We start from the raw sequence: 24,503 nt of genomic DNA on the forward strand, positions 1-24,503 counted from the left end.
ATGATTATGTATTGTTTCATCTCTAAGCTATTAGGATGCAATTTATCTTTGTTTCAATGAAAGTCTTTAGCATTCACTGAGGTTGTATGTAGCACAATATATAAGCGTCAATCTCTCAAATGAAAAGCAAAAATCTTAATCTTATGAATGAATTTATATTACTTTTGTATTCTTGGTTGTGTTTTAACTTTCTTTCCAGTCAATATGTTGAGATGGAGGCTACTGATAATGCTCCTGCAGTGTGTGAACATTGTGATGCAGAATGTTCAGCTGGTTGCTCAGGCCCTGTGAGTATATCTCTCATACTTGGGAATGTTTCATCTGGAATGTATGTGAAATAAAGATATTTCCTCCAAAAAAATTACTGTTGGATAATTTTAAGGTTTGAGTAAGGGAAATGAAAGTTATTTGAAATTGTTTTGTTAAATGCTTGCTTAAACAGGCATTGGCTTTTAGGGCATACCAAAAAATTTTGATTTTAATATATCTTGTATTTTTATGGTTGAAAATTGGTTGTGATTTTGGACTCTCCTTTTTTTCATGATTGGTACATCAGCAAATAATTCATTGTATAAGGTACATGTCTTCCTCTTAAACCTATTATTATAAATCTGGTCTTTCTATGAAAACATCTCTGTAATGATACCTTGAACAAAACCTGTAGGTCTGTTGAACTTCTTTGTGATAAGTTCTGATTAATTTCCTTTGCACTGAACACTCTTTGACCTTGTGACCTATGACCTCCATCAGGAACCAGACCAATGTGACTGCCGGGCAGACTCATCGGGTCACAACTGCAGAAGAAGGTGTCGTCATGTCCAGGATGGTCCCTACTGTAGGGCAGAGTGTCCAGAACTCAAGTTTGCCAATTCTCAGAACAACTGTACCGACTGCCATTCAAACTGCCTCAGAGGGTAAGACTAAAGTCAGGTTTGTTTTCCTCAAGGTATAGCTTGTATACAGCTCCAACCTGAAGTGAACCCTATCTGCAAATTATCCACCATTAAACTGAAGATTGGGCAAAGCAATGGGTAATTGCAATAAGAGCAGTCACCTGTCAAGAGACAGTTGCTGAAGTGTTGAAAGTAATCATGAGGACACAGCTAGATTACATTGAACTTAAGCTTTCATGTAACCCATTTTCTTGTAATAAAATGAAAAGCATGTCATGAATAGACTAGTGAGTAAGCAGGTATGGGTGAGAGAGCAATCAATGAATACAGAAGAATAATTGATAAATGATAAAAATGCACCAATTGACTTTCTTTGTAGAGTCAAAGAGTAACCAAATATATATATTTTTTGTGTGTAGGTGTGATGGTCCAGAGAATAATCTTGGTGATAAAGGTTGTTGGGAATGTCCTCAAGTTATGCTTGACTTCAACAGAAATGTGGTAAGTGACCCAGACTACAACATTGGTGGTGAACACTGCTACATTGATTGATCTTCATAATCATAGCTAACAATTCATATATTTAGTAGTAAAATATGTACTATATAAACATTCACTCTTGCAGTTAATAAAGCATAATTTTGGTCTTTCCAATGAACAGAGTTCTGTTGCGGACATCTTTGATACAGAATACTGCATATATTTTCGGATTTTGGGTATAGATCTTTTCATGATTTACAGTACATGTAGATGCAGAGATCACAAAGAGCTCATTTTATGAATTTCAGTTTATAAGCTGTAATATATATATTATGGTTTCACAAATTAGTTCCAAAAAGATAACCAAAAGGTTGCGACAGTAAATACATTTTTGTGCCAGTAAATGCTTTATTAAACTAAAATTTCTGTGGTCCTCCAACATCTCCAGGAGTTCATTACAATGTGATATCAGATCAATTCAAAGATTTATAAAAGGATGTAAAAATAATCGTAGATTTTATTGTAAACTAACTTGAGGTAGATATTGATTGTAATAACAACTGTTCCATACATTGTCCACACTGTTCCTGTATTCAAATAGTTAGAGATGTTTAAATCCACAACCCACATATCGATTTTTCATTCAACCACTTTGTTACAAACTTTCCTAATAGTTATATTTTCTTATACAATGTTTATACAACATTTCCGTTCATTTGCAGATCGAGTGTATGCTTATTAATACTCCCTGTGGTGATGATTACTTCTATGATCGCATCTCCCATTCAGAAAAATCAGATCCTCTTGCTGGGTCAGTGGTAAGTACATCATCTTTATAAAGATAAAATGTCTATTCTCTCAGATGTTTATAGAATTTTCTCATTATGTTGTTAATGAACTTGTAATTGTCATATCAAGTATTGAGACTTGTCTTGAAAGATATCATCAATGTAATATTATAAGCTAATTTTCAACTCTTCATTTTGCTCATCAAGATAATGCACAATAGTTGCAAACTAGAGAAAGTTTGAAAGCTCAGCAACGAATTGAAATTTGATCCAGAAATAACAATTTTTCAATTGGAGATATAGAAGAATATAATTACCTTTTGTTTCTAGACTGTTGATATTCAGAATGGAATTTCCATGTTTCTTTGATTAATTTATGAATAATAATTTGTTTGGATATTGATGTGACCAATGACCTTTGACCTCACAGATATGTCAGCAATGTGACCCTATGTGTATTGGATGTGATGGGGCAGGACCTCGACGATGCAAGCAGTGTAAACTATTCCAACAAGATGATGAATGCGTAGATGAGTGTCGGACTGGCTTCTATCCGGATGTGGATGATGTGAGTGGAATATATTGCCTCTTATCTGCATTGATGCAGATAGAAATTTGTGTTTCTTAAGGATGTACCTGAGCTTGTAAAATGTTGAATAGTAAAAGAAAAATGTATTTTTTAATGATGTAAAATATTAGATATTTACCAGTGGTGGTTACTGATATAAAGAGATATCTTTGTCTCCACCAGGCCCTATATTCATTAAACCTGAATAAGTTTAGTTATCACCTACTCTACAGTGGCCACATTACAGAGTTACCAGATTACTAGACTTATGAAGGAATACAGGCCATAGGAAATAAACTAGCCATGAAATGAATATATTTACTCAAATTCACTGCCTTTATCACTCTCTTATCATTATCTATTGGTAATTTTTCTTTTTGGGTAAAAAGGTCACCAAAATTTCAATATGTCTATGAAGCTTATAACCTTTTCTTAGGTTTAGCCAGTAAATGATAAGGCCAAATGAAATCCTTTTTTTTATCTTTCCTATAGGTTTGTCAGCCCTGTCATTCACAGTGCAGAAATTGCTTCAATGGTACAGAATATGATTGTCTTCAGTGTGAATCATATACAATTAAGACTAGTTTCCACACTGTAAGTCATCCACAACTTCTTCATTCTCCATAATGTTGATTTGCCATATTTTGATTTTTATTCCCAAAACTTCAATTGTTTCAGAAAAAATTTGACCTCTTTGGTCAAATGAACTTGTTCTGTGCATTTACCATGTGTAAAATAATGATGATGTGATGTGCATTTGCCGATTCAGAGATTTTTATAAGATTTCTTAAAGGAACATGGTCCTGGAACTGTAACTTATATCTCAAAAAGTTATAATAGTTCTATTCTAATATTCATTACCATGCTGCACATCAATTGTCTTCAGATTAACTTTATGATTTTATAGCAATAAAGTGTAGCAATGATATGACACATTTGGAAAAGGTGATCATTTAGATTAGCCATTCTCAAAAGTTATTATTAACATGATGCAATAAGATATGTGAAGTAAATTGGTACCTAGCATTCTTTGAAAATGGTTTTGCACCAGGATTACAGCCAGATTAATCTCAGAAATAATGACAATAAGTGCCTTAAGCACTATGTAGAATAGATATGAGCACTCATTCATATGTTCTTCATATTTATGTTATAGTTTTTTTCAAGGTACACCATGTATTTTTTTCGTGGGCATGTTGGTCCTGAAAATGACCAGCCAAACTTGATGTTTCCATCATCTCCCGAAGATGATGGAAACCTTGAAAAGTTACAGAATTTTTTTTTCTTTTTGAATAACAAGCACTTTCCTTTCCTCACCCTTAAATAATTCTGTTCTAAACAGAAAATAAGACCCCTCTGTCTTTAAAAAAAGGGGATACTTTGAGCGATATATAATTAAAAGTTCTTATTGACTTTTGTGTGTATCCCACCAGTTCTTTTGTGCACCCTCCTGTACACCGGAATACCCCAACGAACTCAGTCCATACGTCTGCGGCAAGGACTGCCCCTCTATGCAATTCCCCAATGCTAAGTCAAAGTGTGAAGCCTGCCACAGTGAATGCAAAGGTGGTTGCCAGAATGGCACACGGAGTGGATGCTTTGAATGCAGGAATGTTGTGGTGAATAAAGAATGTCGGTCAGAGTGTCCTGCTGCTTATGAGAACGTCAATGGAACATGTCTCTACCTTCACGGGCCAGACCAGACTGCAAAGCCAAAACCAGGGTGAGTACCAATGCTACTTTACTTGGATGAAGCTAGGAAGGATGGATGATGATCATCATAATCTGTGTGCTTAGTTCTTTCTACAAATGTAATTCATCGTGAAATGTTGATTTTGTTATTAATGAGATGTTAAAAGTTTCGAAAATCATGAATATTGCAGAATTTTTTTTTGTGAAAAAACATCAGAGCACACAGATTATTTTTGGACTTTCATGCATTGATGATTGATGTTTTAGAGTGGTTAGAATTTTTCTTTTCACATATGTATGGTTTCGTGTAAATTTAAAGAAATATCTATGTTTTATTGCTCTTTCTTATTTCATAGAATTATCTTTTTACAAGTTATGTTTGTAGCATACTAATGTATTACATTTTCTACTATATAGAGACTTATAACAGCAAACTCTGAACATATTCACTTATTTCTTCTTGTTTTTATATGTTTGAATTAAACTTTTGTTTTGTTTGTTTTTCATGTCTACCCGTCTGTCTGTCTTGAACCTGCTGTCATCCTGTTCCCATGACAACCAAATCCTACTTCCTGTGCTTCATCTCCTCTTCTTGTTAATTGTCTTTTCTCAACATGTGTTGTGTCTCCTACGGCTTGGTTGTATCTTTTCAAATTATACTTTTACTTTTCTGATTTATTCTTTCAATGTTGCAACAACTTTATTTTTTAAAAAATGTTATTTTATATAACTTTACACTTATGCTTCTCCATTTTCAACTCTTTTTATCTTCTTCTGCTGAAACAATCTATAATACATATTCCACCGTAATGTGTTGTACTTGCCATACTCTCTTGTTAAATGTCTTATTCTAAATCTTCTATCTGCTTTCTATTGATTTCCTTATACTAACACAAGTTCTCCTCATCTTAACAGTGGAGGTTTGTCCATCGGAGTTCTTGCCGTCATCGTGATTAGTGCCCTCATCATCTTCCTCATTATCGTCATGTTTATCATCTGGTTCAAACGACGTATCAAGAATGATATGTACATAGACATCCCTCCTAACATAGTGAGTAAAGGTTGAGTTTGAGATTACATTCCATAAAGTATGAAACTTTCCTGAAATGATTCATCTCAGTTTTGTGCTCCAGACAAAAGGGTATTTTCAAATTATAATGGCTTAATAGGTTCATGAAGTGAAGTAAGAATTAACAAAAATTAGGGTTTAGCGTACAGAAGGTTGATTATTGAATGGCATTGCAATACTTGAAACTTATGTGTGTGAAATGGCAAGAAAGGCGCTTATGTTTTCAATTGGTAGATTTAGGAACCAAAAACAAAATTCAACTTCAGACTATTGTTACATTATTATTTAAGGATTTGGAAAAGTGTTGACATGTAGATGAAAGAACAGATTGGCTAATGCCTAACATGTGTTTCTTGTAAATATTTTGCAGTTTTATAAAAAAAAAGATAATGTAGTGACATCATATTTTACAGGCTAGTGATCAAGATTTCTGGCAGTGATGAATTGGAAATCAGTGCAAAATTAATGTAGGTTATTTGAAGTTTAAAAAAATAGATGAATATACATGTAACACTTTAATATCTGTTTGAGGATACTATTGTTTGGACAGTTATATTCCTGACATGCCTTTAAATCTGAAATTTGTGTAGTAAAAAAAACATATTTATTAGGAAATTATACATGTTCCAAGAACACGTGTTGGTACATTTTTGGATGGTTGGTATTTCTTTTTTCCATGTAAAATCTTTCCATTCTTTTTCAGGACTTAAATGATATGAAGAGCAGTGATTACACTGGAGCAGTAAGTAAAATGAAATAAATGAACATATTCTTAATGCTGCATATAGTACTCTTATGATAGTAAACAAAGAGGTTTTGAGGGAATGTTTACTTCCTATGTTTTCAAACATATTAGACAGTAAAAATAAATACATTATGCATCAGTACTATGTATCCCTCAAACAGGATATTCTGAAGATTTTTTTTTTTTAATAAAAACCATCTTCAATGACTTCCGAATATCATGGACACTGAAATCATTTGACCAAGCTTGTGTTCTTCTCTTTGAAAGAAAACAACTTTTCGTTCTTATTAATAATTATATGACAGGGGACACAGTGACCTGTCACAGGTCCCAGATTAAAAAAACCCAAACATTCAATGAACTTGTTCACTGAAATAATGCATTTCCTAAGTCCTTCGGAGACGCTATGAAACAGTTGACCCCTTCAATGCAAGCTATGAGATTTTCATATCAGCCAGATCATTGTCAGTCATTGTGATATCTGAGCCGATGGGTAATCACTTTCTTTCTCCTTCCAGCCTTTGACACCCAGCAATGTGGAACCTAACCAGGCTCAACTGAAGATCATCAAGGACACTGAGCTGAAGCTAGGTCCAGTCCTTGGATCTGGAGCCTTTGGTACGGTATACAAGGGTCTATGGATCCCAGAGGGTGAGAAGATCAGGATTCCTGTAGCTATCAAAGCTCTAAGGGAAGTCTCACCACATGCTGCTGAGGAATTACTTGAGGTGGGTAATGTCAACATGCTTACTATGAAAGCAAACACGACATGTTTTTAGCGTCTTTGTATTTGAACCAAATATCAACTTGATATCCATATTCACTTTCAGTCTGTACTCAAATGAAATATAATCTAGAGTTGATACTGAATGGCAATATGGGGCACGAGTCTTTTCTTCAATTTTTCTCTAATATTCAATAACATAATATGCTAAAAAGTGTTATGGAAAGCTCCTTTTGTATAAAGCTCTTGAAAGAGAACAGTAATATTTGTGTATGATAACTCAACTATGATAGCTGTGCACGGTCAATCCTTTCCTCCTCTGAATTTGATTCAAACAGTTTATTACATGTATTCATATATCTACATGATTCTTGTATCACAGGAAGCAAAGGTTATGGCATCTGTGGACCATCCTTGTCTGCTACGTCTTCTGTGTGTCTGTATTGCACAAAACATGACATTGATCACCCAGCTTATGCCATTAGGAGCTATCTTGGACTATGTTCGTCAACACAAGGAACAGATAGGATCTCACCATCTCCTTAATTGGAGCTTTCAGATTGCTAAGGTAAATGGACTCAAGATTTTTTGTGCTGATTTGAATTTGCTCTAATTTTTACCAACCAGATGAAATGTGGGATATCTTACAATATTTGTATGATTAGATCTCACGTCCTACTTGTACTTTTGGTCTTGTGTTGTGGTTTTATTTTTCACTGCAGCAACATATAATAAAACATATAACTTAAACATTGAAAATCGGTTTACAGCTATGGATGAATGAAGGTTGCTACTGTTAAAAATGAAATGACTGTGATTGGATGTCATTAAACTGAAGGAAACAGCTAGATTAAAAAGTTGCATTCAATTTTGGCTATCACTTCCACCCATAAATAAAATCAACACCCATCCTAGCCAGTTAATACTAAACAGATTAAAAGGAATAATTTATGCCCATTGTGATACAAGTCATTTAACAGATTTTGGTCTCTATCTCACTGACACACCCCTACACACATTAAAAGGAAATAATTTTGGTAAAGAAAGTTTAACCCTAAAAGGACTGGGGGCCATGGTCCCCCCCCTCAATGCTTTGCACGATATCTCCAAAACTTCTTTGAAGTCTCGTGCAACTTTTGAGACCAAATACACGACATACGGGTATAGTATCGCGAGGTCACATGACTTTTCACGAGACAATGTTGTGCTGAAAATGGCTCGTTTTAAACCTTGTGTACAAAGTCTATGGGAGATGAAATTCATAAAAGGGTGATTATTTTCCAATCTAATTGGTCTGCCTAATTATTTTAGGGTTTAATTTAGTTGTTAGTCTGTAATAATTTCAATTGAAAAAACAATGAAAAACAAAAGTACTAGGAACAACATTTGGGTCAGACTGCACATCATTGACTTGTACCTCTTGTAGTACCAGTGAATTGAGATAACATGTAACATTGGGTTTCATCCCACCGCTGCCACCAATAAATCCAATTTCACACCTATGACCACATCAGGAATAACATTTGGTTTCATCCCACCGCTGCCACCAATAAACCCAATTACACATCTATGACCACATCAGGAACAACATTTGGGTCAGACTACACATCATTGACTAGTACCACTTGTAGAACCAGTGAATTGAGGTAACATAGGGTTTCATCCCACTGCTGCCACCAATGTGGTCCAACTCATCACCATACATGAATTCAATTGGGTCAGATTACATGTCATTGACCAGTGCTTACCAGTAACAAATTTGTGAGATTTCCTGGAAGGTTTTACTTGATTGTCTAGATTCTTCAGAAATAAGAGCAAAACATTATTTCTTCACTTTTATCACAGGGAATGGTATACCTTGAAGAAAAACATCTTATTCATCGTGACTTGGCTGCTAGGAATGTCCTTGTTCAGAGCCCAGCACAGGTGAAGATCACAGATTTTGGTCTGGCCAAGTTCTTGGAGGTTGATTCCAATGAATACAAAGCACAGGGAGGCAAGGTAAGGTCAAGATGGAGATATATTGACCTATGTGATATTACCCATTTCATTTTTTTAGCTGTTTTAGGTCATTCTTAGTTTTGGCTATCATCTCGGGCCCCCTAAATAGAAATGTTGGAATCCCTTCACACTCTGACAGATATCATAGAAACAGAGTTTCTCAGCCAATCAGCATCAAGGAAAGTTGTCAGATCTGATTATTTGTCAGACAGCATAATAATGATGAAATTCCTTTCAGGATATCATATCACCTGCATTGTTGCTAACTTGCTGGTAATGATTTAATTTATTAATGCAATTGAAATCGTGACTGCATGTGCTTTATGTGGCATCATTGGCTAGTCTTAATTGGGGTAAAAGATACATCTGTGCATGTGTGTATTTTGTTTGGATATGTGTATAAGGATTTCTTTGTTTTCTGTATTCAGATGCCCATCAAATGGTTGGCCTTAGAGTGTATTCAGTTCAGGAGATTCTCACACAAAAGTGATGTATGGAGTTTTGGTAAGTACTTTAGAGTGACATACCTCAATATATTCATTTCTCCTTACCAATATGTTTATTTACAGGTGGATCAATGACCATATCATAAAATTCTTTATTTACTTATACATATGTATTTCTTTTACAAAGTTTTGTATTTGATTTTAACCTGGTTTCTGCATTTATGGACTTCAAAATATGATAATTTAGAAAGCTTTCATCCAACTCCTGGGCATTTGTACCGAATTAAGTATATTGAAACTCAGATATGGGAATTCAGAAGTCCTGGGTTACTTATGCGCTTCATCATTTAGAGATCTGTTCACAAATAAATACCAAAACCTTTTCTGGCATTTCAGGGTCCTTTATGGTTCATGTGTCATACAACGTGGTATTGTCTTTATCTTTTGTAGGTGTAACGCTATGGGAGCTGATGACCTTTGGAGGAAAACCCTATGAGGGGGTCAAGGCCCGAGAGGTTCCTGAACTCTTAGAAAGGGGTGAGAGGTTACCCCAGCCTCCAATCTGTACCATTGACATATACATGCTGATGGTCAAATGTAAGTAATTACAATCATGAGAAAGTATTATATATTTTATTTTTAATTAGGATAGTGACACAAGCTTTTCCTTAAGTAAAGAATTATAGATTCAATTTGTTTAGAGTTAGAACATTTTATTGTTCACAAATAGATTTCTTTTTAGTTTGGCATGTGTTAAAAAGAATAGGTATTTAAGTCATAATTTTATGTGTGTTACCTTTTTATTACAGATTGTTTGAACATGTAGATACCATATGCACTGGTAAATTGTACTGAAGTTATCTGAAATAAATTTTGTCTACCTGCATGGTAGTGTCATTACCATAATCATCATTTATTATATCCCATATTTTGACTTTTTCATCATTGATTAGGTTGGTTGATTGATGAAGACAGTAGACCTACATTCAAACAGCTGCAAGAAGAACTAGAGAGAATGACCAAAGATCCTCAGAGGTACCTTGTCATCCAGGTGAGACTTCTAGGATATTTGAACTTTTTATAAGTTGGTAAAGACTAGATGAACAAGTTTTGAGATATACCATGTAGGCGTATATAGTTTGTCATGTTAGTTTGGAAAAAGAATTGTTTTAGATGTATATATCAATGTTTCTATCTTGATGTTTCAACATATTGTGCTCTTTGTCAGGTGTGAAAACTTGATGAAATTGGAGATACACCCGAATGAATTTTATTCCACCAGCTTTCTGATTGTTCTTCTATATTATTCTAATTCTACCCGTCATCCCTTTTCTCTTTATAATCATTCTCATCATTAATCATATCTTCTCCAATCAGAATGATGGTGCATTATCCCTACCAAGCCCCACTCCTTCAGATTTCTACAAGACCCTGATGCAGGACACCGAGTCAGGAGCTGATCCCAACTTACTCATGGATGCTGAGGATTACCTACAACCAATGAGCCTTACTGCACATAATCTCACCTATGAGAGTCAGCAAGGTTTCTTCCCACCAGTGAGTCCAAGTTTTTACTTCTACTCCCTGATTGATTCAGCACTCTCCTTACATCATATTCTATCTTTTCCATTGCTCTATTTTGTTGTTTATTTTAAAGCAAGAGATAAGATTGTAAAAAATATAAAAGAAGTAGTGTCATTTTAGTTTTTAATTATGATGATAATGATGAGATGATTATTAAATGATGATGATGGTGATGATGATGGTGATGATGGTGATGATGATGGTGGTGATGATGATGATGGTGATGATGATGATGATAGTGATGATGATGATGATGGTGATGATGGTGATGATGATGAAGATGATGGTGATGATGATGGTGATGATGATGATGGTGATGATGATGGTGATGATGATGATGATGGTGATGATGATGGTGGTGATGATGGTGATGATGATAGTGATGATGATGATGATGGTGATAATAGTGATGATGATGGTGATGATGATGATAGTGATGATGATGATGATGATGATGGTGATGATGATGATGGTGATGATGGTGATGATGATGATAGTGATGATGATGATGATGATGGTGATGATGGTGATGATGATGGTGATGATGATGGTGGTGATGATGGTGATGATGATGATGGTGATGATGGTGATGATGGTGATGATGATGATAGCGATGATGATGGTGATGATGATGATGGTGATGATGGTGATGATGATGATAGTGATGATGATGGTGGTGATGATGGTGGTTGCGGTGGTGTTGTTGATGATGATACTGAGGTGATGATGATGACATGATGATCACAATAAAGACGAAGATGATGGTGGTGATTATAGTTATGATGATGGTGAGGAGGATGAGGATGATAATGATTCTCAGTTCTTGAGAACTTTAATGATGATTTCTTAGAAGTGCTACTGTGTGGGGCCTAACCCATACCGTCTGAATGATGATCATTTTAATACCATTTCTCTTCTACTAGAATGGTGCTGCACCTATGTCTCCTTCAGGCAAACCATCTGGTCCAGTGAGAAAGGATAGCAGTCTTCATCGCTATTGTCAAGATCCAACAGTTAAGGGAAATTTTGACAGGCAAAACAGTAATATGAGTGGCACTGGTAAGATTGAATGTTTGTTTGTAATATTGATATTTGATAATTATTAATATTTTAATATTATGTCAGTAACAATAAAAACGATATTGCTTTCCCTTTAGTTTTAAATTTGAGTTTCTTACCTAACTTTATAAGATATGGATAATAGCCATTCGAAATATTTTTCATAACATTTACTGAAATTGAGAGAAATAAGTTTATGATTTTTTGGTCCAATTCAATTCAGTCACTCCATAGGGTCAGATCAGAGATGATGAAATTCTCAATTCTTCCCTTTTATATAATATAATGTATGATTCAAAGTTAAATTAAAACTAAACCTTAAGAGAGAAATATTTTCTTCAATATATATTTCCATAGGAAAATAGAAATTGTTGGTTTTATTTTCTATTATCAATATCAAAATAGAAGTGAGACAGAAATGTATCTTGTTTGATACAAAGATGATTCCTGCTTGTATCAACTATCCATGACTCAAAAAAAATCTAATACGTTGATATGTCTAGGAGATATGCTGCTAGATTTTTGACACCCATTTTTGTAAATTATGTTTCAGATCCAAGTTTGAATGATGACTACCTGATACCAAATGATAAGCTAGATAACTTGATGGAAGGTAATTATTGTAAAGGGGTTGTTTTACCTTGGTGTTTAAGCCTGCCTCTACTGACCTACGTATGGCAAGCCCATTATTTTTAATTTAATTTCTTCATAGAAGAATTCATTTTTTATATAAAAAAATTTAATTCTTAGACCAAGAATACATTTTATATCAAGAAATAAGATTAAATGGTAAAATGGATTTCCTTACATAACTTGGTAATCCCTGTAAAATACCTTTGGAAGTTATATAATTTAGGAGTTAAGAGGTTGATATGTATCAGTAAAAAAGAATAGGTGATTTACTTCAATAACTCCATACATCTACTTGATTTGCTAGTTCAGCCCTCTGGACTGCCATACCCGAATAGAACTCCCAAGGATTTAAAAAGCGCGAGCGCGCCCTCTCCCGTTCAGGCTTACTACCCATGATCACCGCGCAATTAGCGTCCATCTTCCTCTTTTGCTTTCGGCAAGCCACCTGTCAAGACGTGCTCAGATAAGTCTCCTAAGAGCTCAAATCTTTTTGAGCTTTGGTATATTATTTTCGCTTATCTGTGGTGCATTCTCCCTTTTAATTTCAATCTTTCCATTTGTGTGTTAGATTGTGTTCAGAATTTACACTTGGCGTGACTTTTTAGACGTGTTTTTGGTGACACTTCAATTGTTTTTCTAACGTTTGAGTTCTCATCGCGCCGCATCGCTAGCGCGTTTGCGAGGCACCGGGCTTGGCCTGCCTACGTGGCAGCAAGCCTTCACCACCTGTCATGGTTTTTGTTCTTCACGTTCAAAGCGTGGTGGCTTTTGGTGCCGTTTTTGAATTAAATTCTAGACAGCCTCTACACTTTGTTGTCGAGGGTGTTATTGTTATTTCTTTTTGCAGGTTGGGATCTTCAACTCTGTTCCTTCCTTGCTTCTGGAATTGATTTATTAAGATTTTCGATTGATTATTGATTGATTAATTCTTCAATTCTCTTTCCTTTCTGTTCTGAATAAATTTCCTAATTGATATTTTATTCACAGGCGGATCTTAAAGCTCAATTCCTTTTTCCTTCTGTTCTGAATAAATTTCTTGATTGATATTTTATTCACAGGCGGATCTTAAAGCTCAATTCCTTTTCCTTCTGTTCTGAATAAATTTCTTGATTGATATTTTATTCACAGGCGGATCCTAAAGCTCAATTCCTTTTCCTTTCTGTTCTGAATAAAATTTCTTGATTAATATTTTATTCACAGACGCTTCGGGGATTGTTTAATTCGGCTTACGCAATTATACCTGATGATTGTTTGGTTATTCAATCCCCCCTAAAAAAAAAAAAAAAATTTTTTTTGTTCTCTACAGGTGGGGTCTCCTTCCTGTTAGAAATTTTTTTGACCTGTCCCGGAATTGTTTTCTTCGTTCAATTCCCTCTTCCCTCCTAGTCTTATATATTTTTTTATTTCGACAGGCGGGCTTACGATTCCCTTTGAGGATTTACTGTGTCGTTCTTCCTCTTGGAATCGTTACTAGAGACGTTCCTCCTTCCTCCTGTTCTGAATTTCTTTACCTTTCCACAGGAGGTTACTTTTTTTTTCCTCTTGGAAATTATCGTAAAATTTCTCTTATCTGGAATTATTTGTCTCTCAATCCCTTTTCTTCCTGCTCTGAAATGCTTGTTTTTGTGTTTCTTCGCAGGTGGAAACTTCGTTCTCTTCTGAACTTGCATTCATTTTTGAATTTTTGTTTCGAATTTTTCCTTCGGGCACAAAAAAAAAGAGAATATAGTAGGGGAACCTTGTAGGAGTTTCTTTTTTCAAAGTCTCCGACCTCCTTTTTATTTTCTTACAGGCAGATACCTAAACTATTCTTAGGTTCTTCTTCCTCCCTACCCCTCCCCTCTTGTTTTGTTCTGTTTCCTCAAACAAACTCCTTTTAGGAGGAGGGAAAGACCACTCCGGTCTCCACTTTTAATCTAAGCGAGATCTTTGTAAAAAAAAAAAAGAAAAAGAAAAATTCTTGTTTTTCCTTTTTCAGGGTAGAGAGAGGTATCTTTGAATGGGACTAACACAGCCCCAGAGGACCTGGTGCCCTCCACGGGGACCGTCCCGATTGCAAGTTACAGAAGTCGGCCGCCTCCAGGCGAGCAGGAGGGACGCCGCGGTGAGCGCCCAGCGGCGGTGAGTATGAGGGTGCGTCGATCAGCATTCCGAATTTGCGGTCGGATGCTAAGAGAAGGAAGGCCGAGACTGTGGTGCCACGGTCTCGGACAAAGGAAAAAGTGGTAGCCAAGGCTTCCAAGCCTAAACTAGGTCCTGCCGCCGCAGCACCCATAGGGCTATGCGACCCACCGGCTACCGGGTCACCAGAAGTCCGGAGGGAGAGTGCGGTTCTCTCCCCCCGGCACAGGTCAGGATCTCTGCCGTATAAGTCGTCCTCCGTTGACAGCATCGGGAGAGATCGCCCAGCCCCTGACCGCGAGAGGCGTCACACAGACTGTAACCACAATCTGATCGTGACCACAATCTGACCCCGTCAGATTCGGGTGAAGTTTCGTTGTTGGCGGCCGCCCTGCCAGGGGCGGCAAATCGTAAGAGATCACCCGTGCCTCTTGTGCCTTCTTCTGCTCCGGCCACGCCTGCGGAGCCCGCAAAATAAGAAGAAGAAGAAGAGGTCGAAGGAGAGGTCGGCCAGCCCTGTTGCCATGGGCATTCCTCCTTCAGACCCTCTTATCGGTGGCCAGATGTTACAGTCATACATGTTATGCTGCTATATTCTGCTACCGCGAGAGGCGTCACACATCGGGCTGTGACCACAATCTGACCCCGTCAGATTCGGGTGAAGTTTCATTGTCGGCGGCCGCCCTGCCAGGGGCGGCAAATCGTAAGAAATCACCCGTGCCTCTCATGCCTTCTTCTGCCCCGGCCACGCCGGCGGAGCCCGCAGAAGGAGAAGAAGAGGTCGAAGGAGAGGTTGGCCAGCCCTGCTGCCATGGGCGTTCCTCCTTCAGACCCTTGTGTCGGTGGTCAGATGTTACAGCTATTCATGCTGCTACATTCTGCTACCGCGAGAGGCGTCACACATCAGACTGTGACCACAATCTGACCCCGTCAGATTCGGGTGAAGTTTCGTTGTTGACGGCCGCCCTGCCAGGGGCGGCAAATCGTAAGAAATCACCCGTGCCTCTTGTGCCTTCTTCTGCCCCGGCCACTCCGGCGGAGGCCGCGAAGAAGAAGAGGTCGAAGGTGAGGTCGGCCAGCCCTGTTGCCATGGGCGTCCCTCCTTCAGACCCTTGTGTCGGTGGTCAGATGTCACAGCTATTCATGCTGCTACATTCTGCTTTCGAGTAGTGCGGGTTCACCCCACCCTCGACGTCTACTAATCCCCCCTGATGCCCCTGAGCATCAAGCGAGACAAGTGGGCAATAACCACCAGACACCCGGGAAATCCTCGAGCGATTCTGTTAAATCGCCAGCCAGTGCACCGACTAACCGGGTGCCCCAAGATCGCGTGTGCTTTCCAGCATTTTCGTCGATCTCAGAGCACGTGTCCCAGCCGACACGCGGGGCCACCCCGGCGCTTACTGGACAACCCCCCGGTTCAGTCCATAGAGCGAGACTCCCTTTACGAGGACAACCCCTATCCCGCGGTCGACTTTTCAGTAAGCGCTCAGGCGCTGCTTGACAAGTATCTACCTCACATCTACCCTCCGAGCGGGGGTATTGATGAAGCAAGGGAGTCCATATTTTCTCGCCCCACCTCTTCAGGCGCTCCGAGCTCAATCGGCCGAATTGGGGGTCTCGGAGAAGTGACGGGGTCGCTCTAGACGAGGCGGCTCCTACGACGAGGAAGCCGCCAGCTCCGTGGGTGTAAACCCACCCCCGCTCTGCTGCTGCCCGGAAGCGCCAGGCTCCGGCGCCGCCGTCTCGAAATTTTCAAGCCTCTCGAGGCTAGCGAGAAGGCAGAGGCAGGGGGGGGGGCGATTATTATGCAGGTACTCCCGAATTCGCCCTCTACGTCAAGCTCACATACGGCGACGACTCCTTCAGCGGTAACTCTCTCCATTCTTCCCCCTAAGCGGGCCCGTAGATTGGAGGTATGAATCTCTTACATACCGCATGCCGCACTTCTCTCGTGAGAATGTTTGGCTGCTTTGAGAGGACAACCTATCACGTCCGCCCAGGCGACGGGACCGTCGCTTTTCTGGCCTGAACCTCACTTTCTATTCGAAAGTAAGGGTGCCCTGTCTTACTTAGCTCCTACCCTTGCAACGCCAGAGTCAGGGCTAGTACAGACACCCGTTCTCCCTGCTTCGGCGCTTAAAGCAGCTGCGGCTTTTTCCCCCTCTCCCTAAATTTCGTTGTTTTTGTTTTTTCTTTTAAATTTTCTTAGGCTTACAATTGAAAACATGCCTCCCTACGGTTTGAGTCCGTGCTGGTCTAGCAAATCAAGTAGATGTATGGAGTTATTGAAGTAAATTATGAAAATACTTACCTGATTTTCTTATTTACGAGATAACTCATACATCTACTTGATACCCTCCCACCGACCCTCCGCCTTGCGTAGCAACATGTTTCAACGTATGGGCTTGCGAAAGGTGAGGAAGATGGACGCTAATTGCGCGGTGATCATGGGTAGTAAGCCTGAACGGGAGAGGGCGCGCTCGCGCTTTTTAAATCCTTGGGAGTTCTATTCGGGTATGGCAGTCCAGAGGGCTGAACTAGCAAATCAAGTAGATGTATGAGTTATCTCGTAAATAAGAAAATCAGGTAAGTATTTTCATAATTTGTTTCAATCCAAAAGTTTCAGGGCACCTAGAGGTGAGTTGATATAAACCCTTTAAAGAGTTTTCAAACGTGATGTATATACTTGCTGTTTTTTCTCTTGCATTCTTAGTTTTAAGTCTGATTTTTATTAAAAGAGAGGAAATCAATTTTTCAAAGCAAACAAACAATAACCTGACTTATCACTAAAATTTAAGAGTTTCTATTCGATATACTGGTAAGGCAATGAGTAAATTAAATGATAACTGCAATTCTTAAAATAAATTATTTCAATCTAGCAGTACACATTACTGAATATGCAAGATTATTGGCTGCTTATTCATCAAGAAAGATTCAACATTTTGCAAAGAAGAATATTATGTAATTGTGAGGATTACAAAAAAGTCAAATGAAATGAGATAAAAGAAAAGTTTTTTTATAATTTATGTAGAAGAGCACGAGTACCAGAACGACCCACGAAGACCAACAGACCTTGGTGACAACTACCTCCCTCTGAACGATGGAACAGGTTCTCAACCGATGGTACAGTCAGCTGGTATGATGGATAATCTAGAATATCATGCATTGATGGATCAAGCATCACAGGGAGCCAAATCACCCAAGACACCTACTATACATACTGGTGATCCATGGACACCTATGCAACAACAACACCCTCATCTGATGGCAAGACAACATAGCACGCCCTCACAGCCAAGAACACCACCAGGGTACGGCCCCATGTCACCCAACGTAAGCTCAAGTACCCCTCTTCTTGGTGATGTGTCCTTTGAGGGGCCTGTACCAATCGGTGCTCCTGTCATGAATGGACAAAATGGGAATCACAAAGGCCTTTACCGCTCACCCCCACCCTCCGTTAGTTCTGGAAGCCTTGGTAGGAATTCAACAAGGGGGAGTGAGAATGACTATGTCAACTCTGATGTGGTGACGGATCGTGGCGAGTCTACTGTCTGATAAATGGACAGATGTACTTTTAAAAAGGCCATGGCTTCCTTGCATAAAACTATTTTACGTTGTGGCCAAGCATGCACTCTTTCCCAGATGTCGACTGATCCATCACAAGCAGAAGAATGGATATACAAATTTAGAGAAAAGACTTATACTTCAAATATTTTTTATGTAATGATTTTTAAATCATATTCAAATTATACCGTTTTCATGAGCAACTTTATAAAGTATTTAGTATATGTATGTTTGTGACAATAGTGTGAACAAGAAATTAACTCAAGTTTGGTTCAAGAATGAAGCTGACCTATCACAAACCAAATCATATTTATTCTCTTAATTTCCTTGTAAAAGGAGAATGGATCATATATTTTAATTGTGTCCAAATAATTGATTGTTTAGGATGGAATCAAAAAGTGAAGTTAATGTTCTCTTTTCTATCTCCAAAGATTCTTTGGAAGTTCATGTATTACCAATTTTTCAGCTCACCAATCTTTGATCATTTATTTGATAAAGTGATGAATAAGGAGAAATATATGTAAAGTATTGAATGTGTCATCTCAACTATGTTTGAAGAATTATCCAGTACTCTTTAAAAAATGTTTTTATGTGTCCTTAACATGTTGTATGTAGAAAAACTTTATTTCACCCTAATTGTAACCATAAGGTATTACTAAAAAAATTGTGAAGTACTTATGTACTAATGCACATGTTTTAGCATGTTGAAATGTACTTAATTTTAGTAATGCTGTCTTTTATTTTTTTCAAAGTTATTTTTAAATCCAATAGCTGATTTCCCAACATTGACCATAGTTGTCACTGAGTGATACCAATTATCCATTATGAAAACCTACTTATGTTTTGGGGATGTAATTGTTTGGCATTGTCAGTCTTGCACAGAACATGTCCTGCTTTGCCCATTTTTCATTCAAATGGACAATGAAACAAGCTAAGACTTTTGGATTTATGATATGTTGTGAAGAACAATGCCAAATGCGAGTGGAAAACAACATTTATATGTACTGTATGCACAATATGTCATCAAATAACTATGTTAAGTTTTATAAATGAACGAAAAATGTAAAAAAGTGATTAAGAATATATAAATATTTGTATGACAAATAAATGTCAAAAAATTTTCTATAGTATCAGCACTTCTTAATTGTTGAAATATTCAGATGCATCTATTAAATCTATTTTTGATCTATTTATAAAACAAATAATCATATGTGTTTCTCTGTACAGTACATTAACTTAAGAGTTCAGGTGCTTCATTCAGTATATGTATGTCTCACTGATGATTTCTTCCAACTATTGATATCACGTTCAACTCATTTTTTTCTTCTTTCAACTAATTTACTAAAATATTTTACACCATATTTTCAGAAAAATCTGAGATGCAGTGCAACAGTCTTTATTTGAGTAATATTGTAGAATTTTGCATAATCTGTATGTATTGTTGAGTTATTTTTGTGTCAGAAAGTACTATGTAAATGATTTAGTGTTGTATCTTATCACTGCCAGTGTAAGAACAGTCCTACTGTTAGTTCTACAGTAGAACTAATTATGTATTTATGCATTGTGGTATGTGTTGTGTTCCCTTTCTTAAAAGATTTGAAGATATTTTATTGAGATTGCAGCTGCCCTGTTCATCAATCACTGGTGATTCTGAAAAAGTTGTCAGTTTTTAGTAACAACCTACTATTGAGAAGGAAAAGTAGCATGAAGAGGAAGTAACATATAGGGGGAATTTCCTAAAACTAAAAGAACAAAAAGAATAATGTCTATGGGTGCATCAGATAAATCAGAATTTAGCATTGATGGTGTTTTTAAAATTGTACATTTGAGGTTTGGATTTTTACTGCTTGAAATGTGTTTGTAATATGAATTGGGTCTCTGCAATATGCCCCATGCCATGTACATGTATGAAGGAGATACTGCAAGATAGGAGATACTGGAGATACTGTGTATTTTACAATATCATATTTTATAGCATATTCCAAATAATATGAGGAAAATGATTGATCCCGAGTTAAGTTTCATTTGAACGTTCTAGATGTACTTCCCAGCATTGCCTCCATTTTAACTCTGATATTGTCTTAACAAGTTAACATACAAGTCTCTCTTTTTTTTATTAATTCAACATAAAAACATTCATTTATGTTTGCATCTTGTGCTCGTTGGAACAAAGTGGTTACCAGTAATTTTTCTCAGAGAAGATTGTCATATGTTGTTTACTGGTGTTTAGGTACAAATTACCAATCCTTACCTAATTGACCATACATCTACTTATATAATGTCTTTCTAAAATACAAAAAAAAATAAAACAATTATATGATATTCAATTTCACATATCTGAAATTTGAGATTGATCAAAATTCAATTTTTTTTGCCTCAAATTCCAAATTCTTGGTGTTTTCCAGTTTTATAGTTACTATAATTCTTGAGCTATTTTAATGTAATTCCATGGCTTTTCTGCATCCTCAACTGTTTCTTCAATGATGAAAGGCAACAATTAACAATCAAAGACTACTTGCAGGATTTCCACATGATAGATGCTGCTCTGGCTTATGATAAGGTTCCTAAACCTAGTTAAGACAAAATTTTCAAAGAATGGTTATGAAGGAATTACTTGTTTCTACAAATGTTGTACGTTTCCTAGCTTTTCATGTTATTTTTAATTGCTTGTTAGAGATTGTTGATTTGGGCCAAATGTATGCATTATATTGCATGCTTGTATTCTCCACAACAGTTGTACTCACAGAACATGTCATATGCAAATTTAAAGCATTTGTTGATTTGTTAGTTCCTGTATTGTGTTTATCATTTGTCCCTCATTTATGCCATAATTCTTATGCAAACTTGTTCTTAGTTCTACCATCTGTTTGCAAAGAGGTAGCAGGTTTCCTAACATCTCTTGTCTGTTACTTTAAAGTCTTGTATTTTTGTATTTTAAAGGACAGACCATATTAATGAGAAAATGTCTCCCCCTTTCTGTAAGAAAAACCTCCCAGGAACAAGAAAGATGAGAACGGTCAGATTACAGTGTATTAAATGGTGACTCATTTTTAAAACATGAGTTGCATTTTTTTTAAAGATTTTTTAAATGGATTTCCTTTGTTATTGAATGAACTGTTATAAGACTTTTTATTGCTCTTTGGAAAGGCTGGTGCAATCTACTGTAAATTATTTTTATACATGTTTTTGGTTATTCTAGTCAGAGTAGGTCTGTAGCATTATTAGCTTCTGATATTTAATGTATGCAAGTCGATTTCAAGATATTCTTTCATGCCAGCCTAATAGGAAAAGACTATAAACCCAAGAAAAAAATATAAACCTAAAAGATGGTCTTGATTGGGGATTGGTCGTTCATGATTTTTATATTTCATCACTCAGAGTTTTCTTTCATCTTACAACATGATCAAATAGAAATGGTGGTGGGATATCAAACTTACATGCTTTCTTATGCAATATTTTATGTTATGTATTATGTAGCATATACCGTAGATGCTAAAGTAAAGTTATGGAATGCCTTAGATGTGGCCGAAAGCAAGACAAAGAAACAGTTCTTCTTTCTTCTTCCAGAGTAAGGGCTGCTTCAAGGTGATGAATGCAATGGTTGTGTGTGTACATGTGGAACTTTTCACATACTGTTATTTCGTAAGCTCTTGTTCTTGTCCTGCAGGTGCGAATATATAGATGTGTAAGTAAAACATTCATGTTTTTGTTGTTTACTTCTGCATCCCACTCAAGAAGACCTTGAAGACATCAACAGTGGGATAAAGAACTGGATCTTGTTGGAGGTTGGTCTAGTCCTTACAGGTTCTTGGGAAGAAGGAAGAAGCCTGACTGCTGCTATGGGGTATCCTAAATCGAGATATGTGTCCCCTAGTTGAGGGATTTTGTTGATGATAAGGATGATGATAATGGTAATGATGATGATGGTAATGATGATGACGATAATGATGATGATGACGATGATGCTGATGATGATGATGCTGATGATGATGACGCTGATGATGATGATGATAGTGATGATGATGATGAAGATGTTGATGGTAATGGTAATGAGTATGATAATTATCTTTATATGTTGTACATTTCTTTTGACTCTGAATATATTGGGTATAGTTTGTGTTCACTTTGCTTTTACATTATTTCAAGCTGGTGTTACTGGGTTTATTCAAAGTTAGCCATTGTTTCTGAAAAAAATAACTGTTGAATGTCTGTAGAAAATACTTTATATAAGGCATATCAGCAAAGAGGATTATCCTTTGTTCATGGGGGGACATCCATAATTGCACCCCCCCCCCCTCACAAAAAATATCTTTTTGTGAGGGGGTGGGGATGGATGCAAAAATAGATATCCTTTGCATTGATGCCAATGCTCAAGATTATCAGTAAAGACAGAATTATAAAACTTGTGATCATTATTTGGTAGAAGAAAGTTACAGTTGTCCAGATAGTGGTAATATTCCATTGATGTAGGATTTGAATAAAACATGTTAGTATTATATTGTGACATTATTTTTTTGCAAACAACATTCGTCTTTTGGGGAGAGGAATCAAATGAAGCTGTTTTTGTGGATCTTTATTCATATACATGAACAATATGTCATTATTGAGGTGTTGTATTTAAGAAAGAAAGTTATCACTTTATGCTATGAGAATGTGTGTACAATTATTACTGTTTAACAACCTAGTACATCATTGGGACTATTAAAAATTAAAGTTCCTTTATTCATTTGCAGAAAACAGTTTCATTAAATTCTTTATTCTTTGGTGTGTATTTGGGGGTAGATTCAAGATTTTGAAAGAGAACCAAAACAATATTTAATAGTTAGTATATTAGCAATGGGAATGCAAGGATTAGTCTGAGTCATCAGAGTTGACATTATACCAAGGAATGTTGCAATTATGAGAAGTATTGATGGAGAGGGGGGGGGGGTAGATATAGAGAGAATGACGAAGAGAAATGTGGAAGAAAGTGGAAAAAATAATAAAACTTAAAGATAAAATTAAAGAATAGAACATAACATTTTAATAAACAGAACATGTTTCAAGGTGTCGCAACTCATCCTCAGCCTGAAAATGAGGTGCGACACCTCGATACATGTTCCGTTTATCAAAATGTTAATATGTTCTATTCTTCATTTTTGTCTTCAATTTGGTATCGTGTCGTTCGTTTTAAAGAATCTGTTGTTGAAATCAGAATATAATGGTGATTGTGTTTGTTAAATGGGGAGTAATAACAACACCACATAGAGCAAACTGCAAAATAAATGTTGAGTGTTTGACATTATGGGCAACCTAATTTGCATAATTCTCCAATTTCTCTCACAACCTGTTCAAATACAAATTTAGACCCTCACTTGTACATGATATTCAATGTGTTGCATATGATTGAAACCTAGTTTAATTTATTAGATGAAAAATATAAACATACATGTACAATTAAGCCTACACAGTTTTCAATTTAATTCAACATTTATTTCCAAAGGTATAAGCATATTAATACATTTCTAAAAGTTAGAATACAATGGAGGTAAGAACTCGGTATAAGCAGAGCTTGTGAAAAATTCACTGATTTATAGACAGTAAAAAAGACCAAAAAGAACTTATCCGTAAAAAGTACATTACATAACAAGGGGAAAACAACAACAAAAAGGGGCAACTTTATATATGTGATATCAAATGACACCATAAATAAATTGTCAACCAATCATCCCAAGACTTAAAATGAGCAAATCACTCAGTTTAGGGAGCGGGGTGTAACTTTTTCTCTAAGTTTAATTCAAAGATGGTACATTTATGATGTCCTTAGATAATTTGTTCCTCTTTTTTGCACCTATAAAACAAATATTATGTTAATAAGAACACGTTCTGTGTCTTGGCAAAGAGGAGGGTGCATTATATTTATGAAAATTCTGATTCGTATCAAACAACTGAGAAAATTTAAGAGGCATAAACCGATTGATACACTGATAAATAAAAAATACCTTACTGGTAGGTTGCAATATCTTTTCAGGTAAGCAGTTTAACTCGGAGTATAATGTGCTAACTTTTGATCTTGGCCTGGCTCCAGCTATGATTCTATTTTATTTTTTGGGGTAACTTTCTTTAGGTTACACTGAAATGCACTTCCAGTGCC

General features: G+C 36.6%; 1 protein-coding gene across 1 annotated transcript in view; it reads left to right on the plus strand.

The window, feature by feature from the left end:
* Window positions 1-23,107, plus strand: part of LOC121429404 (receptor tyrosine-protein kinase erbB-4-like) — a 41,210-nt gene extending 18,103 nt beyond the window's left edge. The window contains exons 11-29 of the mRNA XM_041626385.1: window positions 200-287; window positions 751-914; window positions 1,313-1,394; window positions 2,096-2,191; window positions 2,592-2,729; window positions 3,222-3,323; window positions 4,163-4,452; window positions 5,337-5,472; window positions 6,194-6,232; window positions 6,754-6,963; window positions 7,342-7,527; window positions 8,805-8,960; window positions 9,389-9,464; window positions 9,857-10,003; window positions 10,360-10,457; window positions 10,784-10,963; window positions 11,914-12,049; window positions 12,603-12,662; window positions 17,838-23,107. Of these exons, the coding sequence (XP_041482319.1) occupies window positions 200-287; window positions 751-914; window positions 1,313-1,394; window positions 2,096-2,191; window positions 2,592-2,729; window positions 3,222-3,323; window positions 4,163-4,452; window positions 5,337-5,472; window positions 6,194-6,232; window positions 6,754-6,963; window positions 7,342-7,527; window positions 8,805-8,960; window positions 9,389-9,464; window positions 9,857-10,003; window positions 10,360-10,457; window positions 10,784-10,963; window positions 11,914-12,049; window positions 12,603-12,662; window positions 17,838-18,361 (2,908 nt within the window). The 3' untranslated portion in view covers window positions 18,362-23,107. The remainder of the gene's footprint in view (window positions 1-199; window positions 288-750; window positions 915-1,312; window positions 1,395-2,095; window positions 2,192-2,591; window positions 2,730-3,221; window positions 3,324-4,162; window positions 4,453-5,336; window positions 5,473-6,193; window positions 6,233-6,753; window positions 6,964-7,341; window positions 7,528-8,804; window positions 8,961-9,388; window positions 9,465-9,856; window positions 10,004-10,359; window positions 10,458-10,783; window positions 10,964-11,913; window positions 12,050-12,602; window positions 12,663-17,837) is intronic.
* The last annotated feature ends 1,396 nt before the right edge of the window (window positions 23,108-24,503 follow it).

Source organism: Lytechinus variegatus, chromosome 1 (assembly GCF_018143015.1).
Source record: "Lytechinus variegatus isolate NC3 chromosome 1, Lvar_3.0, whole genome shotgun sequence".
Taxonomy (NCBI): Eukaryota; Metazoa; Echinodermata; class Echinoidea; order Temnopleuroida; family Toxopneustidae; genus Lytechinus; species Lytechinus variegatus.